Genomic DNA, 20113 nt, shown 5'->3' on the forward strand with positions numbered 1-20113 from the left:
AGAGCATTCCTGGCATTTTCTGAAGCCTGCTCTGCAAGAGTAAGTGGCATTGTGGCTTTGAAAATCATGGCTTTAAAACCTCTTATTTCGGTCTTAGGTCAAAATAAACTAGGCTCTCCTTTTCTAATATTAATAATTCAGGATTAAGTGAAATCTAAGGTAAATTGACATAAGTGATCCTTATACTGAAAAATGGGCACTCCTCCGAGAAGATTCATGACTATGTCTAAATCGTTTAGAAAAGGAGTTTGGTTGTAGTGTTGCACTGCATTGGTTTTTGTCACTAAGACATAGATGACTGAAAGTGAGGACAAATGAGACCAGACCTGCAAAGCTACTGAGGAGACTGAAATTACAAGTGGTCCCACAGTGGGATTTTCAGGAATGCCTATTCAAATGAGGATACCAAAAAATCTTTATGAAATTGGCTTTTTTCCTGCCAGCATGAAAGTTGGCTAACAAAAGGCAAGGCTACCACTATATGTGGAAGATATGAATAGAGAGAAAACCCAGTCTATCTCCCAATGAAAGCAAGTCGCTCACTTCAGAGCTGTTTTTACTGAAGCTTTAAATATCCCTAGTAACGGGACTTTCACAGTACTTCTCTCAAAGAGACGCCTCTTCAGTTTAGTATGGTTACCACTGGGACAGCTCTTATATGCAAACTGTTTTCTTCTTGGTTTCATCTAGTTTTGTTTGGCTGGGGAATTAACCTGATTACAGTCCCAGGAGCAGTTTGGAACTATGCGCTTCTTCAAAATGAAACTGAATCTGATGTCTTGCTATTGAACCAAAATTAGCGGCTGGACTGAAGATAAATTTTCTTTCAATCTATATGGACCTCAAGCTACTGGGGTAACCTTGAAGCAGAACTGAACAGGCTTTAAAAGCACAGTTTTGTGTCTCTTACTCCACCCACCTTATTTTGTAATAACCACTAATATGTCTTCTTATTTTGAAAAGATTTTTACCCTTTAAAATTAAAGATATTACTTTGAATTAAAGGAGTCACCATAATAATTACTTTATATGAACCACATGGCCCTTCATGGTGAAGCAACACGCAGCATACACCAAACAGTGGACTATATATCACTCCAGATGATTCCCTTCTAAAGGCGTGTAGCTTTTGAAAATATCACACTTCTCCACCTCCTTAGCTGTCATTCAGTGAAGTCTCACAGATGAAGCTTTTAAAATCTACGGTGGTTGTTCACCCCCTTCTTCTAGCTGACTTACCTGGTCCCCCATTCATGTTATTCTATGGAACTGCTCTTCCTTTTATTTGTGTAGATTCAAATGCCAAGGTCAAAGGGGCCTTTCAGGGCACATCCACACTGCGTGATGCAGTGTTATCCTGCGACTCCGAAGGAGTACTGAATGAGCCAGAGCTGGCAGTGCCCTGAAGAGACAAAGGTGTCATTTGGATGAAAGCATCCCATCTTCAATTGGGCACTTAAAGAGATAGAGATTTGCCTGTTCTTCTTCCCTTAATTTTTGCTTCTGATTTTCATTAACTCCCTGAGTGAAGTTTGTGCCTTTATTTCCCTCTCATTCTCTTTGGCTTTTTCATTGCTGTGGACTTGTCCTCTCTTCCTGCTGTGTTATGAGATAATTTACTTTACAGTTTGAAGTGAAAACAGCCAAAATGGCAGGGCAATGGATATCCATGGCTGGGATATGATTGTCAGAACTATATGATTTGCTGAAGAATTTCAGGTGCAGAAGACCAGCTACTCACCACTAAGTCTGTAGGTTTGGGCAACACATTGAAGAGGTTTTGTCTTTTTGCCAAAAGTTACTTGTGATAAACTGGAGCATACAGTGCTTGTGGGGCTGGGCATGAAGAGAGCTGGCTCTGCCTTTGGCTGTGACTGATGGGGGTGAGCACAGGAAAACAGCCTGACCCTCCCTGACTGCACCAGCACAGTTCTGCTGCCAGCCTGCTCCCCCTCGAGGTGGGTGTCTGAGAAAGTTGGGGGCTGGGAAGGCTTTCCTCATCAGGGCTCCCTAGCACAGGGAGGTTCCCTAAAAAGGCCTTGTCAGTGGGAAGAAAATGAAGCTTCTATAACACTTCTGAAGCGTGATTTGTCTGACCTAGTTTAGGCTCCTGCTTTAGGATGGTCTGAGTCACACCCTCAAAGTTCCCGTTTCTCTTCATTGTCACCAAAAGGAGACCCAGCTGAAGCTCTCAGACACGTTTGACCAGGGGATTCCCATCTCCCAGTGGCATGGGGAACAGCTATGTGGGTTGGCAAGTGCCTACAAGCTCATTACACCTTCTCTTCGTCATGGAGATGAGCCCCCAGCAACTCCAGGGGCCAAGGCAGAGGCTCCTAAGTCCCCCAGGTGTAATTCAAAATGCCATTGCACTGCTCCTCAGTGCCTTGGCATGGTGTCGTCAGCAGCGATGTACGTCACAGAGATCTCTTCCTCAAATGTGATGTCCACTGCTTTCTACTACTCCACTTCTTACCTCTCTTCTTTTATGATTGCACAGTTTGCCTTCTTTTTCTCTGCATGCATTTTCTGAAGCTGAATCTGATTTTCGTTACTTAATCCTTTGGTCTACTTCGGTGTCAGCTGGTACTTGCAACTCTTCCCAGTATAGTATCTTCTCTGAATGTCATTACCATATCATTATTTTCTTTTTCTAGTCTGTAACCCAGGACTAATGCTGATACCTTCTTGACCCCAAAATACACTTTCTTAAATTGCATACAGATGTAGATAGCTAGCTAGATTTTTTTAAAAATGCTGTTTGCTTTTCTTAAAATAAATGGTGTACTGAGAACTGCAATGATATCATAGCAACAGGATATGATTATGTAGGAGTCTGTACTGAGGGGTATTCCAGAAACTGTATCTATATACGTATGCATTTATTTGTATAAGTGTGCACACATGCATGAATATTTGTATTAATAATGTATTTAGATGTAATTAAAGAGCAAAGACCTTAGTAATAACCTAAGACAATTTCCTTCTCTTTTGCAGGCAGTTTTATATTAAAAATAAATTAAAAGTAACTCCATGCTGTGTGTGGCAGAGGAGCTGATGTAGTGACATTAGTACTAAATAGAGAACAGCATCTGACTGTGCCTCCCAGACTAAGTAAGTGAAATAAGCAAAATTTGAATTTTGGTCGATGAAATCCTAAAAATTCAGCAATTAAAAAAAATATTATTTGACATGCCCAACATTGTCAGACTTTGGTTTAACTGTTATGTGGGATATTTTTTCCCAATAACAGATACAGCTATCCAGCTCTTGTATATTCTGAGAAAACATGGTGCTATAACTTTCCAGACGTGCTTGGGAGGGAGTGCATGTGCACATTAATGTTTGCTGGGGCTCCTGCATCGCCATGATCTCCTGTGCATGCAGACCCATGCACTCCTGCTGCTGCATGACGTGCATGGGGCTGCCTCCATGTGTGAACACGCACAGCTGCCTCGCAATAGTTCACAGCAATTTTCAGGCAGAGATCAATAGGTGTAGAAATTACTTCGGCATGGAAATTAATTGAGATCTATATGGAAGGAAAAGGGATTTCTGTGGGTTTGGAAGCTATTCTGTTTGGGGGAAAAAAAAAATCTGTTGTAGGAGTATCGCTTTCTGTGCCTGTGGAAGATCTGTGGGATGGAGTGAGGGAACAAGGGAGAAAGTTGTCCCGTTTAGTGGTGCAGGACATCACTATTCAGGGTTTATGCCTGCACATAGGGAGAAGGCAGCACGTGCATATATGTTTATGAGTGTGCTGGGGAGAGGGATTTTTAACAGCCATTTTAACATATTTACCAGCTCCCGTTTAGCTCGCAGCTCCCACCTACGGTACGGTACATCACCTGTGCACGGCATATACTGCCTGCTGTGGCAGTACCTCCATTCCCTCTTCTCCCCTCCGTGCCCATCCCACGCCACCCCACCCAAGCAAAGATTTATATTTTCTTCACTTATAAATCCCCCTCCTGGCCGTGGCCAGGGGGCTTTGGCTGCTGCGGTGGGAGTAGGGCTGGGGGCTCCCCAGCCGCCCGGTGCCCTGCTCGCCCGGTGCCTCCCAGACACACCCCAGCCCACCCCACCCCTGCGCAGCCCGCAGTGTCCCCTCTCCCTTGTCGCCTCTGTACAGTGGGAAAGTCGTTGGGTAATTGGGTCCAGATTGAAGATTTTAATTATTCATGAGGCTGGCGAGGGACTTGGGGGGGTGGGGGTGGCTGCCGGGGTGGGGGTGGGGTGGGGAGGTGACGAGTCAGGGAGAGCTGGCGAACAATTCTGGGAAGGGTAGGGAGGGAGGCAGGGAGAGGCAGCGTGTGCATGTGTGATGAGCAGTAGCTGTGGACCTTCCAGTTGCTGCTAACTGCCCTGGTGTGCGTGTGCGCGCGTGTGCTCGTGTGTGTATGTGTGTGTGAGCGAGAGAGAGAGGGAGAGAGAGAGGGAGGGAGGGAGGGAGTGGAGAGGGTGGGGGGGAGAGATAAGAGAGAGAAGAGGAAAAGGAGAGAGGAGAAGGAAGGAAGAAGAAGGAAGGAAGGGGACAATACGATCATGCTGTGCTGTATGAGAAGAACAAAACAGGTAGAGCTTAAGATTTTTATATTTCTTTCTGTTAAGAAGCCTCCCAGGCTGCTAGATGTCCGTATGTCCGTGGGGTGCGTGTCTGCCTGAGTGTGTGAGGGGCTGGGGTAGAGGTTGGGGTAAGGGGGGAGGAAATTTCAGCTGCTTTCAGAAGACGTCTATTTTGCAATTCTTTAGCATCTTGCGACTGAAGGTTCTTTTCACACCCTGCAACGTGACTGTTTTGCCTTTCCGGGGCTGGTGATGTGGGGAAGGGGGGTGGCCTACATCCACATTTGGGGGAGCTACTAGAATCCCCCCTCTATTCTTTTCTTTTTTTTTCTTTAATAGGGGCAGTTATATTGCCTAGGGTTTTCTGTCTGTGGTTCTGAGGGTGTGGATGGGGTGGGGGGGGGGAAGTGGAGGGGAGTGTTGCGGCTGGCAGGAAACGTGATGAGCTCTGGCTCTACCTTAGAGATAAAGGAAGCAATTCTTCATCTTATGCCAAAAAGGAACGGATGCCCAGTGAGCCTTGATCCCTGGTCAGAATGCTCTCAATTGCTCCTGTTTCTGATGAATGGGAGATGCTTTATGTGCCCATGCTGTGAGGTGGCGCAGAGGACAGGTGTATTCATTTTTTTTGTGTTGCAACAATCTGAGCAAGAATTAACCTGAAGGAATTTTTTTAACCTATGCTACAGTGAAAAATCCAATTAAATAATAACAAAAGCATTAGCCTTAGGATAGGGAGAGTCACCCTCTTTGCAATACCCTTCATAGTACAACCAGTTAGACAACTGTGCACCAGCTGGGAAAGACACAGAGGACCACGCCTCTGTTAGCTCCGAACTGGGGTGGGATAAGAGAAGCTCACGGTGTGAACCTGTTGGAAACCCACTCATTTTCTGTCCTGGTACTGCCTGGCTTTTGCTGTAAGGGAATTGAGATGATGGAAGGTTTGGGTGAGGGCTCATTTCAGTGTCAAAATTGTTGTGTCCAAAATGATAATGAAATTAGGGAAAAAAAAGCTACTTAGATCATTTCCCCCTCACCCTTCCCCCTTTTATTTTGTGTGAAAGCCCAAACCTACTCCTGATTAAGAAAGCCTTTTTGGCTGAACCTCTTGGACTTCCTCGGGAAGATACTGGATTTATGCAGTTGGAACTTTGAGGCAGGAACTGACCCTAGATATCTTTGCAAGGCATTTTAGAAACTTCCAAGAATTATGGATTTGTAGGTAGCAACAAGGAGCTTTGGTCCTTGTTCTGAGCACAAAACTCAACTCAGGCACAGCACTATACTGATTACTTTCTTTATATATGCATAAATTTCAGTGTCTTTTACAGCACAGCACTGCAGTATTCTATTCACACGCTGATGTGAGTAACTACAGTTCCTGTGAACAACACAGTGTTGCAAGAAGATTCAGGTTAAAGTGTGTTTCTGAATGGAGATGTGTGTTAGCAAACGAAGGAGAAATTTGTAGAATAATGGGGAGGGGCAAGTGATTGGGATAGAAGGAGACCCTGCGTCATCCTATGTTTTTTCCTCATGCGGGTTTTTCAATACTCTGAAATTAATTATGTGCTCACCAAAATCTGGGAGGAGGGGGTGAAGGCTGAGGAGGGGGGAACACGTTGCAGTCAGCCAGCAGAGCACGTTCTGATGGCAAATACGGGATGAAAAGAGCAGAGGAGGAGAAGGAAGGCAGACAGGGAGGCAAAGTGACAGAGCAGTGGGCGGAGGTGCACGGCAAATTTTAAAATAAAGTAGGAGCTCTGGGGTTCTTTGGAGTCAGAAGAGAGCTACGGGGGAATAGGGATCATTCTGCCCGTACCATCGCATGTTGGGCATTGAAGCTCCCGAATGATGTTCCGATGTATCTGTTCTTTACACCTCTCCGGGCTTACTCGTGTCTTTTTGTGTTCCGTGGCGCTCAGGAATGCGCGGCATGCAGGTGCCCCTCTGGCACACAGCCCTCAGTGCCCGCTCCCGCCCGGACGCACCGCGGGCACACACCCCTGTCTCTGCGCGTGCCCGCGGCGCTCGGCCCCGCTCGGCGAGCGCTCCCCGCCGCCCCGGGCACACGCGCGGGCTCGCCGTGCGCTCCCTCCGCACGCTCCATGCCCGAGCCTCCCGCAGCCACGCCGCCCCACCGCGCCTGCCCGAGCCCCTTCGTGCCTAGGGGTGGGCTCCGAGCCCAGCTGCTGCTCCTCTACCTGAACGCGCACCGCAATTGCCAAACTGGCAATACAGCGGCTCGCTCGGGAAGGGTGATCGTACACGAGAGAAAGCCCTGACTGGGAGGAGAAAAAGACCTCGGTTTTCGGCATGTGCGCTTCCTCTGTCCCCACCCAGACCTTTCACTGAGAGAAAAAGATGGAATGGGTTCTTCAGCTCTGGCAGGAGTTTCCTTCCCAAAATAAAGGCAGCTCTCCTCAAATTATTTTTCAGGGGAAGTCCCTGATGTCCCGCCTTTTTGGCAGTTAAGGAGCAAAATGTTGAAATTACAGGCTTGGGCGTGGAAGAAATCTCTTCACATTTGTGTCTAGGTGTGCCTGTGTGTGTCTGTCCTCCCACCCCTCAGAGACAAATATATTCACACGCTCATACCTTGCAGATTATTCTTTTCTTGTGGGTGTGATGCCAGTGTGAAGAGTGAAGTATTTGACTGACTGACTGACTGTGCCCGCCCATGAGAGATGTAGATATCTAAGTGTTGTCATTTCTGCCTACAGTTGACTGCACCTCTGAATCTGAGCCCACAAAATTATCAGCTGAGAGGTAGCATAACTGAAAAGCTGGGTTGAGCTGTGTCTGAAAACCTGAACTCAGCCTTTCCTGCCAGCGAGAGATGCAGTCAGTAACACACAGGGCTGGGCAGTGAGATAGGTGGCTAGAAATGCAAGTGTTGCATGCACTGCATACTAGAACAGATGGACATTATGGGGGTATGTGCTCACTATTGGATTGCATGAGTGATTAAACAATAACCCGCAAGCAGGTTTCCCACTTGTGGGTGAGATGAGTCCCATTCATCACCAGCCATAGACGATGGCTTCCCTCCTGTTCCATCCACTCCTCCTCACCCCAGCGCCGGAGAGCCAGCGGCTGCAAAGGTTTAAAACCTGCCACACCCATCAAATCAAAGGAGGGAGAGGGGAGAAGAGGCAGTCTGCATTTCTTCCCCCTTCCACACGAGCAGCATGAATAAACAGGGCTGTAACTCTAAAGATGCAGTTTAATGCAATTGGAGAAGAGAAAAGCATTAGGGAACAGTTCCAGCAATTACAGCCAGCCGGTGAGGTGGCTTGTCACTCCAGGATCTGCAGAGGTGTACAAGAAGGAGGAAATGGAGAAAAAGAGAGAGAGGAAGATGCCTGCAGAGTGAAGGTTTTCTTGCTTCAGGGTATTCAAATGTCTCAGGCTTCATTTAGGGTAACTTAATTATACTGCACGATCCAGATGCTTCAATACTTGCAAGGCGTGGTCTTACCTTAAAATACCACTGTGGACAGTGGAAAAGGGGTATTTTAAAGGAAAGGTGTCTATCCACACCCCTCCTCCCACCAATTGCCTCCCACCACTTGTGGTGTAAATCACCACAGACTGCTGATTTCAGGGCAGAGGCACTTCATCTGCACCTAGGGAGAATCTAGCCACTGCCTCTGCCTTTCTGAGAGACACTGAGCAGCTTCTGTGCTTCTTCCAGTAAACAATTGTTCCATGGAAGTTTAATTACTGTCCTCGCTATTTCTTTTCCTGGGGCAATACCCCTGGGATTTCTACTGAGAAGGGTGTCTCCAGAGAAACAGCCCTCCCATCACCCTCTCCTCCACTGCCTTTGCTGACTATTAGAGACATTGATTTCTCCTAGATCATATAATGTAACTGTTCTTAATGGCACAGACAAACCCCCTCCTAGGGAACTAATTGCAGTCAGAGATTCCAGTGGGAGAAGGACAGCAATAGTGCTCAGTGGGAAAGAAATCAGTCTGTGGATCCAAATTGTCTTTGGCCACTTGCTCCTGAATCGAAGGCCCAGCAAAAACCAGTCAGGCAGTACCTACTGGTATGCAGAGGCATCCTTGCCTAGAGAGCTGCACTGAATCTTCTGTGTGACCATGCCAGGCTGGGGACACGTGTGCAGCCCAAGGAACCAACTGAGGACTTGTCCTGGCCTAATGCTGAGGCTGCCTGAATATCTCAGAGCTGCTCCTGCCATTGGATAAGGAAATGAGCTGTAGCTCCAGGCTCTGTCCATGCTATGCTGAAAGGGTGGGCATTGCTTGGGGATGGAGATGAGAGGGACCTCTCCTTTGGTCATGTGGCTTTGACTGACTAGAATGAGAAAGTGCAAAGAGTTTTCACCTCAAATCGACTCTACTTGCAGGCCAGCTGCACTGGACCCTGAGATTACCTCAGCTGGTTAGAGCATGGTGCTATTAACACCAAGGTTGGGATCAATACCTGAGTGGGACATTCACTTAAGTGCTGGACTTGATGATCTTGTGGATCCCTTTGAACTCAGAATATTATCTGATTTGGATTTTGTGATGCCACCCTAGGATCCTCCTGCACAGATGCTATATTTCCCTCTCCCCTTTTCCCAGAGAGCAGGAATTCCTCACTGCTAGGAGCTGCCAAATTGCAATGCCTTCTGTGCTGATGGGAAGGAAAATGAGGCCCTTGAAAGATGAAAGTAGGCTGATAGTCTTGCATGATGCAAATGAAGGATGTGTATTCCTGCTTGGATTTGCTGTGCTTGTGCTTTGAGGCATGTGTTCCTCATAGTGACTCGTGTGCTTCATGTGCTGTCCATGGCAGAGGACATGGGGCAGAATTGGGTTCTGCCTAATCTCTACCAAGCAGACAGTATCTGCTGAGGGATTGGTGCATTGCCAGGTAAAAGAGCAGCTATAGCCTGAAGGTTGCTTCTGCTTTTGGCTGAGATAATTTGAAAGAAAAGCTCCAGAATCATAGAATATTCTGAGTTGGAAGGCACCCACAAAGATCAGCAAGTCCAGCTTTTAAGTGAAGGGTCCATATGGGATGAAACCCACAGCCATGATGTTATTAGCACCATGCTCTATAAACTGAGACCTCTGCATGGTTGTGGAAGGCTGGTGGTGCATTGCTGACTGCCATTTGCTCAGTGCATGCACTGCTGGCATGCATCTTTCCTTCTGTACAACCTCCCGTTGTCCTCTTCCTGAACATAAATGACTTGTGATTCCTTTCTTGCTTTGGGCTTCCTCCTTACACTGGGAGGGCTCTTTTTGGATTTGAGAATGAACAAAAGCTCTGATGACAGTGCTCTAAAGATACCTGAGGATGAGAAACCTTTTGATGGCAGCTCTCTGTTTTGATGCCCTTTGGAAGTCACTGTGTGATTCCCCTGTTTGCTGTGAATCTGACAGGTCTCAGGGGTAGATTTGGCAGCAGTCCTTACCTGTCTGCATCTAAGTTTTGAAATCCCAGTGTTTAGTGTTATAAAGAAACAACCATAGCCCAGTAGCTCTACACAGAGGAATATTGGGCTGATAGGAGGTTGGTCATCCAGAAAAGCATGGTGGAGGGTGCAAATGTTTGCTGGTAGAATATCTTGCTGTGGGAGTACCAGAGCAGGTACCCTGATGAAACACCTTTCAACATCTGAGGTCCAAAATCAAAGTCAGGAATCCATCCACACTCATTTAATCTATAATTCCAAGATCCTCCTGAGCACACCAGGAGGTGACGTGTAACCTCAGAGCTCTGATGGCCTCAAGTGGAGAAGGTGTTTATATTTCCTTTGGGCTCTTTCTATCACCTGCTGAGTGCATGTGTAAAACTCGATGGCTTTTCATGGTTGTGAGCACCACAGGGCAGTATAGAGGAATTGGTTTAGGGAGAGCTGGTTTCTCTTTCTGGCAGTGCTATTAACCTGCTTTCTGACTGATCTAAGCATACATTCTCTGACTGTTATGGCCATCTCTGCAAGATGCTTCTTTAATTTGGAAACTAAACAATTAGAGTGGAAAAAAAAAAAAAAAAAAAAGGATTCAGAAGCCCTGAACTGAGAGATGCTTTAGACAGGCAAAGCTCTGCTTTATCCATCCTCAGTCACTCCTGCAGTGCTAGGATGTTTATTAGCCCCTTGAGCTCCTTCAACACAAACCATTGATTTTCTTCTCAGACCAAGGCTTTATTACAATGGACCAGAGCCTGAGAGCTGGGCTAAAAACTTAGTTTTCTCCCTGCTATTCACTGGAGTGATAGCTCCTCCCCGACCACCACAGTGATCCCGCCCACAATATGTGTATGGGGTGAAGGAATAGTGTAATGAAAATAGTGATTTGTTTTTAATACAGCAAAAGGAATTTGTGCTTTTGGAGTTACACTGCTCCTGCTGTCTCCGCCTGTTATTCATTCTGTCTCCTCTTCCCATCTGTTCTGCTCCTTGCCTTCCCCCTGCTCCCTTGACCACACAGTACTCCTGCTGGCAGCATCAGCCATTACCACCAGGGTCTGGCTCCCTTCACCTTTCCTAGCACTGGTATTTGAAGGAGAACTGGGTTCCTTCTTTGTGCTCCAGTTGCTTTTGTATCTGCTTCAGTTCTCCACTTGGGCAGAGTTGCAGCTGACACAGATGAGCATCCCTAGACAGAGACAGCAAGTGGTGCATCTTCACTTCTCACCTTCCTGTTGGCTCAGGTAAAAGGTTCCCCAGCCACAGCAGAAGCTGGGAAGGGTGTGGCTGGAACAGGAGCAATGTGTGCAGTACAAACTGGTGTCAGCATTCCTGCTTTCCGGATGGTTCATGCTCCTTCCAGGCTTGTCCCTTGGCTTCTAATGCTGCTGTTGGGTGGCAGGCTGTGCTACAGCTGTCTTGTTGGCCCAAGACAGGATGTCCTGAATCTGCCAAACAGGGATGGTTGGCATTTATGTCTCAAAAGGGGAGCCAGGATGTTCTTACAGTCTCTTAAATTATGGCCAATAAATGTCAGTCCTGTTCATTACTCATCTTGCAGCTGAAGTTTCTTGAATTAATTCCAGCCATAATCACAGTATATCCCTATTTATAGAAGCTGGGACATCTCACAATATTTAGGCATTCTCTCTGGAGGATACACCTTTCTGTAAGAGCTGATAATTAGTAAAGCTAAAGGGCTCCAAAAGAATATCATTTACTTGGTTTGAATGCCCCTAAAATTCAGGAGTGCAAGGGAATGTGTTTTGATCTGAACCCCACTCTGAAGCTAGTTTTATTCCACCCTTCCCAAAATTGCCTAGAAGTGCTACTGTGCTTTCAGGAACTTCAGGTTATTTATGAATTGGGATGATTGCTAATAATTGGTAATGTACAGAATAATTTACATTTCCGATTATTCTTATAACTGTTAAGACTTATCAATTAGTATTCAGTTCATCAGACTATTGAGTGGAGTCTAATCCATTTATTTTATTAACAGCATCCAATGACCTTATAAATCTGCAATGTTAAGTACTCCAGGGTGTGCAGGTTGGGCACCATGGTACTATGGTATGCTCTTTTGCAGAAAAGGCCAGTCATTTATATTAATTCAGATTGAAACCAGCAGGATGTAAACCACAATGGTTTTGAGCTGACCATTGCTCGCCTTGTGTCATTTCACCTTCTGTTTGCCCACAGCTTTAGGAGTAAAGCATTCAGTGGTGGATTTATAAATAATTTAACAAAAAGTCATCTAGGTTTGGAAGGGTAGACGTAAAGAAACAGGTGTCAGTTGTTGATTTGCTGACAGTAAAATTGCAGCCCTTTGGTTTCATGTAAGAGTGGAATCCACTGCTGGAAATCACCTGCTGAGCAAATGCAAGGAGGGCATCAACTGCTCGGCTGTGCCTGAGAGGAGTGGTGAAGCTGGGAGGCAGTACTGGAATGATGGGGAGCTGAGGCAGAGCGGCTTTTAGAAGCTGGACCAAAAGTTTACCCCCTGCAGGGACACTTCAGTGTGTTCCTTAGAACTGTGAACTTTCACTTCACCTAGTCTCAACATTTTAATTCTTAGCTTGTTATGTTGGAGAAGTCAGACTGGCAGCTTGCAACAGCCTGGATTGCACAGGCTATGATTCTGTCAGAATGGAGACTTTGCCTGATAAAAGATGAAATGATGTGGTTTTAACCCTTCCTATTTACATTTCCTCTGGAAAACCCAAGAGAATTTCAAGTCCTACATAGAATTCTGAAGACTGACAACTATAGCAGAAAATTGATGCTTAATGTTGATTGTTAAAATTGATAGGTATGCAACCAGTCCTGCCTAAAGCACAGCACTGGCAAATGGCCTTTCCCTTGTATCCTAAATTCCACTCAGAATACCAGCTAGAAGAGATAAAAGCCTAAGGAAAGGGCAAATGGAGCAAGGAAAGAAAATATCTCCTTCCAAAATAACAGAAGAACTGAAGCCAGCTGAAATCTCCATGAAGTAAACAGAAGTTGGATAAGTTCCAGAGAAAAGTTAGCAAAGTTAAGATGTGAAACAATACTTGAAGCTGACTGTTATATGGTAAAACTGGATATGCAGCAAAAAGAACCCTCCATTATGATGCCAGTGTACAAGATTTTGTAGCAGATGAAGAAAAAAAAAAAAGACAAATTAATGAAAAATGACCCAAATGGCTCATAGGAACTCTTACAGTTAATTCTTACTTCTATTCATTGTCTTCTTTCTTTGAGTGGTATGATTCCACAAATCAGGAAGAGATACCATAAGACAATGCCTTATCTTGTAGAATTTAATTACTTTTTAATCAGGGTGTGACTGCCAAGTGGAGTCTAAAATGCCTCACAGTATTTTACCATTGTTCTGAACTGAGAAATAAGGGATTGTTCTAAACTGAAGTACGTTCTTAGAGATGTCTGTCACAGGCTGTAGAACTTTAGACCTTCCTTCCTTTCTAAGTGTGGAGGTGTCTAAAGCTCTCACACAATTATACTTAAAACTGTAATGTCCCCATAACATTCATAAGCTCTTTTCTGGCATGCCTAGATGATCCTTTTATAACCCATAATCAACTCGATACACAGACAAAATAATAATTGAGCCAGAGCAAGAGAGTGAAATAATATCATCCTGACTCTCTGTTTATGGTGCTCATGGAGAGGAGAGGAGAGGAGAGCTGTGATTGAAGCTTTACATCCAGCATTGTCAAGAGGGCCAAAGCATTTTATGCTAATTTTGCAGATCTTCAGTAATGTGATCAGCTGCAAGTTGAGGGCTAGAAGAGGTAACAGGAGCCACAAAGGAGGAAGATCAGGATCTAGGAAAAGGGCAGAACAAATCAGGATGTACTGATGTAAGATGGCTCTTTCAAGTCATCCTAGCTTATTTACAAAGGTGAGGGAAGCAATCTCTGTACCATAAGCTTTGAATGCTTTGAAGACCCATGAGGCCTGGATGAGGTGTCAGAAGGCTGAAAACAAGCAGAAGATAAGAAATTGCAGCCTACCCAGTTTAACTTCATTCCTGGAGAAAAAAAAAATGGTGGAAATAATCAAATAAAGGAGATTATTAGGAGCCAGCACAGATCTGTCAAGAACAGATCATGTCAAACTAATTTAGCTTTCTTCTGTAACAAGCCTTGTGGATACAGAGGAAGTAGTTGTCATACCTTGTCATTTGTAAGGATTTTGACATTATCTCACAGTCTTTTATCATAAATGAAGCAAAGAAACATGTTCCAAAGGAAGGCATTACAGCAGGGATGCAGAACTGGTGTAGATAATTTTACTCAATGAGCAATTCTCTCTGATTTCCTGTTGAAACAGAAGACTATTGAGCAGGTTGCCACAAGCTTGTGCTGTGGCCCGCTAGTGCTTCATATTTTCATTAACCAACATTGTACTTTATAGTATAATTTTAACCTGGGTAACTGTCTAGAGGAAGTGTTTTATAAAATCTGAAGATGGCATAAACCAGCTGTGGTGAGCTGGGGGAAACTGCTGTAATTCAACAAAAGCTTGTCAGACCAGGGACCTGGTTTGAACATCAGAGTGAATATGAAGTGCCTTCCATGGGAATGATTAATAAATTGCAGCCAGTTCTACATGAGACACCACAGGGTGTCCTACAGGAAGACAGAGAGGGTCTCTAGAGGACCACAAGTTCAGTGTTAGGCTAGAACATCATCCTGTTGCCAGGAAGTGGAACACCATTTTACCAGGCTGTGCAAGTGGGAGCACAGGCTGTCAGACACATCTCATAAGCCTTCAGCTCTGATGTACACATGTAGGACTCAGCTAAAATGTCCTGCCTTAGTTTTGTACTGCACTCTGAGGAAGTGTGGTCCAATGAGAGGATATAGACTGGGATAGTAAGAATTGCTTGAGGTAAAAGGAGAAACAATTGAAATAATTAGGGTTGTTTAACCTAAAAGGAATAAGGCCAAGAGTGGTCCAGATGCTAGCCTGGCAAGTGAAAAAAAAACAGAAGTAATCTGTTCCCACTGCCCATGATGTATAAAAATAGGAGTAATGGTCTTTAATGGTTAGTCCAAAAAGATTGTGATGCACTGTGATATATTGCGTAAACTATAGCAGCTTCAATCACCGAAGGGCTGCAGGAAGTACCTCTGGACCAGAGGATGGACTAAATGACCTCTTGTGCTCCTTAAACACTATTTCATATGATTATTATCAAATATTCACTGAAGCAGAACCTGGACCCAGTCTGTCCTCTTGCAGGACTGTGTTTAACCAGTAGGATATAAAGTGCTATTTACTTTTGTATGCTCTCTCTCTCTGGCCTGATGATTATTTAATTCTTCAGTGGAAAAAGCCAAGGAGCTTATGCAGGAAAAGCTAGGAGCAGCTTGCTCTAAGCAGTCTTTTGTAGGAGGGAGGTAAGACTTGAGGTCTTTTCAGGTACAGTAGAGATTGGATCAACATCTTCCATAATTAAGGGAAGCTGTATGTCCACTGAGATACTGAATAAATAGTTATTTACTACATGCTGTCAGAGAGGAACAGAGTTTTTTCTTTTCAGTACAGGGGTTCGGGGCTTAGATCCAAACCAGAAGATACCTCCCCAATAACCAGAGCAAGATGCCCAAACCCAGACTGTTTAGATGTCACTCTGTCTTCAGCATTTGTTATAGAGAGGTTCTAAAGGCATTCACTGAGGTGCCCAGTTCTACCCATATTTTCTAGTGGACTTTAGGCTGTGGTTTCAGCAAGACATCTCAACTTTTTCCTTGGCTTAGTTCCAACATCCGTCTCCTGAACACAAACATCTGCTGGAACTCCACACTGATGTGCCCTGTTCATCATCTTCACGGGAGAATTATTACAAGGGATTTATCAATTGGTGGCTTCTTCTACCTGGCTGACATGAATTGTCTCAAAGCATTTGTATGGCAGTCACTCAGAAATTCCCAACCAGAGTGCTGTACTCCTGCTAGAAGTCACCTTCAGTGCTTAATCCCCTCTGCTGCCATTAGAGCTATTGTTGCATGGAAATATAGAGGAGCTAAAGCTGATCTGTGGTATCTTCCAGTATCTCATGCTAAATCTGTATAACCCTTAGGAAGATATCCTTTGTTTATTCCCGAGTCTTTTCACAACACAAGAGGGAGAACAAGACACCCTGCCTATAGTCAGGATTACCCAGCTTTGGGGAGATGAGATAAATTGCAATAGTCAAAGACAATCTTTTCATCTACATCAAACTTTGCTGGGCTTTTCCTGTTTGGACAAGAATTTTCTTGGTAGGGGTCTTCTTCAAATAGACACTGTGGATTTTTAATCTATTTGTCTGATGAGATCAGAGGAATAAAGCTTTGAAAGTGCAAAGAATTTTGCAACCATTTAATAGGTAACAGTTGCACCTTTATAATACAAAGGAGGAGAATGTTATGATTTCAAATGATGAAATTTCCTATTTTCTCCCTTTTTAGTTTACATTTAAAAGAAAAGATTAAACACCTTTATTAAGCATATATTTAGTTTTCAAAGTCAAACACTTAGTATACAGAAAATTAATTAAAAGGGTTGCCTATCCATCTTTAATTTGTCTTCTCTCATGAATAGACATAAAAATGTAGTTCTTAATTATAAGATCAAACACTGGTACCTTTTTTCAATAGGACCCCTGTCTCATTCAGTGCACAGAATGGAATGCACTTAGGTACTGAATGAGTTTTGCCATAAACAAAGCTGATTTCTATAGGTCTCCTGTTTCATTTACTGACAGTGATGAAGGTTATATATTGAATTGGGCAGGGGGCTGTTCAAAAACAGAAGAATGGTCTCGTATTTTGGCAATTGAATACTGCCCTGAAGAATTAGGCTTTTTCCTGCCTCTTGTCACAATTTCCTATGTGATATGAAAAGGCCACGAAAATGAGGTTTTCCACGGGTGGCCACTAATTGGTGTGTTCTCATTTTCTAGATTCTCAGTTTGAGACACCTGGGGTCTGACTTGCAGAAGTGCAGAGCTGTTATTGTATGGAGGTTTGCTGTCAACACACACTGAGCTGGGGAAATACTAATCTGAGGCATCACCAAATGGGGACCCAAAATTTGTCATTGTTCTGGCCGTTTTGGCCTTAGCCTCTTTTTGTTTGATTTTAGTGTCTGTAAAATAGAGATAACAACCCCACCTATCTCCCTGGCAGAATATCCATTAAGGCCTGTGAAGCAATGAGATATTATGGCAAAATAGCAACACAGAAAAAGACCGTGAGGAAATCAGTATTCTGAATTCAGTGATGGGTTTGAATGGTGTGTGGCAAATAAGGCACTTTGCTGTGCTTGAAATTAGGATAACAGGAAAATACTGAATTGCTCACTCTGTGAGCTCTTTCCTTTGTAGTAGCTGAGGTGAGGGACAGTTTCAAGGAAAAAAAAGATACAATAAGGACTATTAAAAGGCATCTGCAGGAGGAGGTCAAAGTGAGGTTTCAGAGGTAGTCTCCATTTTACATTTTCTGCTTCTGCCTTTAACATGTGCCCAGAAAGATGCTTGTAAGACAGGCTTTTTATGTAATAGATAAGTCCCATTGCCTTTGACTTGTACCTGTGAATGGTGGGTTGCAAAATAATTGGGAAAAAATGGGCCAAAGCTGTTATCACTGAAACTAGTACTACACTTTTCATTGATATTTGAGGTAAAATCCTTAAAAGATCAGTCCTGGAACACTCTTGTTATTACTCCATTTGCATGTGAGGAAACCGAGACACAGAAGAAAGTGGAATAATCTACTGCAGTAATTCTGCCTGTTTTCTCTTTATACAACCAATAGCTTTTAAACTAGTATTCACACCCCTTCTGAATGAATTAATCTAGAAAGGACAGAAAAAGGATAGGTTTGTTCCTCTCTTCTTCCACTCCCTTCTTTTCACCAGGAATAAATTGATTAATAGAGATAATTTGTTTGCTTTATTTGCTAGTCTTTTTGTTTGTTTGTTTGTTTGTTGTTGGTTTTTTTTTTGTTTTTTGTTGTTTTTTGTTTGGTTTTTTGTTTGTTTGTTTGGGTTTTTTTGTTGTTGTTTTTGTTGTGTCTGTGGGGTGGAACATGTTTCTGCCTATGGCACTTTCTGGGAGGATCTCATAAGGTAGAACTGGCCCTGAAGTAGTGGAAGCAAGCAGGCCCATGCTATCATAGGTCCTGTATTCTGAGCTTGTGCTGTGCTTATGAATTTGTGGGTTGTTGCCCTGGCGGATCTCCAGGTGGGGAGATTGTGCTCACAACAGGGTCTGGATCATAAGCTCCACACCAGGATGCACCTAAGAAAGAGATCAGAGCCTTCAAATTGCACTTAACAGGGAGTCTGAGAAGAGGTAAGAACCATGGTAGTACACTGTCATACACTTTTATTGATGAGAGCCTTCTCCAAATCTGAATATGGTGTTGCTGTTGTGGAGACCATGAATACTTGTATTGCCTTTCTCAGATCTCTGGTTTGTAAGATGAGACACAATTTTCTGGTCAGGCATAGGCGGGGATTTTTTCCTACCATGCCTACATATGATAGCTGCTGCTGAGCTGTTGTGTTGCCTCCTAAGCCTCTGTGTCCATGAATTATCTCCAGAAGAAAGTTACTTCTCCAAGGGGTGCACAAAGTACTGGTGCAGAGCTGACAGTCAAGACAGAGTGATCAGAAGAGATTTCATGGAGGCAGTGTAGGTGGCCAAAAGAGAAGGTCTTGTTTGTGGGTCCTGCTGCCACTTAAGAATGGAAGTGGAGAGGCTGTCAGTGTAGGGAAGAAAGTGTAGACCATCTTGCCAAGTGTAAATGTGGTTGTCTCTCTGCACCAAACCTGATGCATATTTGCCAGGAAGGCAGTGGAAATGTAGACCTTGTGTTAGCTTTTGTGAGATGGTGGGGATTTTATAGTCCCTACTATTCCCAAAGCAGATGGGATTTTAGGCTAACCTTGCTGTAACACTTTTGGAAATGTGCACTGCTACAGCACACAAATGGAGGGGTGGCAGAAAAGGCATTGGACTACATCAGGAGATAGATTTGTTGGAAGTATCTGTGATTGTGGGACTTCTCTGGCTTCTTATCCCTCTAGAAGGAGAAGCACTGAGGACAGCAGATAATACTGTAACTTGTAAGCACCTGTCCTGGAACTGAAGGGGCCTTACCAAGCTAAGGTCAGCCTTCCCATCTCACAAAATGCAGTAAGTGGCCCCACTGGCAAGGATTGCTTGTTTCTCTTCCATGGTTCTGAACTATCCCTGCAGAGGGCAAAATGTGCTTCTTGTTGCTCTGCCTCATTATATCCAACCAGTTCCATCTTTCACATATGATTCATTTTCTCTTAGCTTCATGCAGTATGGTATCATCGATGCTGATATCCTCAACCTGTAATTTTTCAACTTCTCTTAGATACGTGCCTCCAAACTCTTGCTGTCAGGTGCAGCAGACAGCGGAGGATGCTGAGTACCTCAGAGGGGTACCATACCAAGCAGTTCTGCTATTTGGAAATCCATTTGTGAAAGCTGAGCAGTACAGAAATGTCTGGAGAAGTTAATCAGAATTGGAGATAGGCCCAGTTTTTTTAAAAACCACAAGCTTCAAGTACTGGTGTAAACAGAAGGTCATTTTACTGCCAGTGGCAGTGAAATAGTGCTCAGTTATACAGAGCATGGAAAGTGCTAAACAGGATTTCTGCCTTTCCTTTGCTCCACTTCTATCAACGCCCTGTGCTTCTGCCCTGCAGCAGCCCTGCTATTCCAGCTCTGATGTTTCAGGGTAGCTACAGAGCAGACAAAAACTAGGCAAGGGTATAGCTGATCCTTTGAACAAAGTAATTCTCTGTTCAGTAGCTTTTTTGTACATATTAAATGATTAAATCTTTAGGGGGCTTTCCCCTGATGCAGTAATTGTGCATTCATTAAATTGCCAGATATGATGTACTTTCTATTAATTCATTTTTTGCTAAGAAAAAACCTTCATTTTTCACTGATAATCCTGCTTCACCTAATTCAAGAATGGACAACTTGTGGCTTTGGACTCAGAGGCAGATACTGAGTGATTGACATATGACTCCCACAATGGAATCCCAGAATCATTTAGGTTGGAAAGGACC

The 20113-nt window shown here is 44.1% G+C and overlaps 1 protein-coding gene across 1 annotated transcript in view; it reads left to right on the plus strand.

Moving 5' to 3' along the window:
• The first annotated feature begins 4469 nt into the window (after nt 1-4469).
• Nucleotides 4470-20113, plus strand: part of GAP43 (growth associated protein 43) — a 57908-nt gene continuing 42264 nt past the window's right edge. The window contains exon 1 of the mRNA XM_066572099.1: nt 4470-4575. Coding sequence (XP_066428196.1) covers nt 4546-4575 — 30 coding nt within the window. The 5' untranslated portion in view covers nt 4470-4545. The remainder of the gene's footprint in view (nt 4576-20113) is intronic.

This window comes from Molothrus aeneus, chromosome 2, assembly GCF_037042795.1.
Source record: "Molothrus aeneus isolate 106 chromosome 2, BPBGC_Maene_1.0, whole genome shotgun sequence".
NCBI lineage: Eukaryota > Metazoa > Chordata > Aves > Passeriformes > Icteridae > Molothrus > Molothrus aeneus.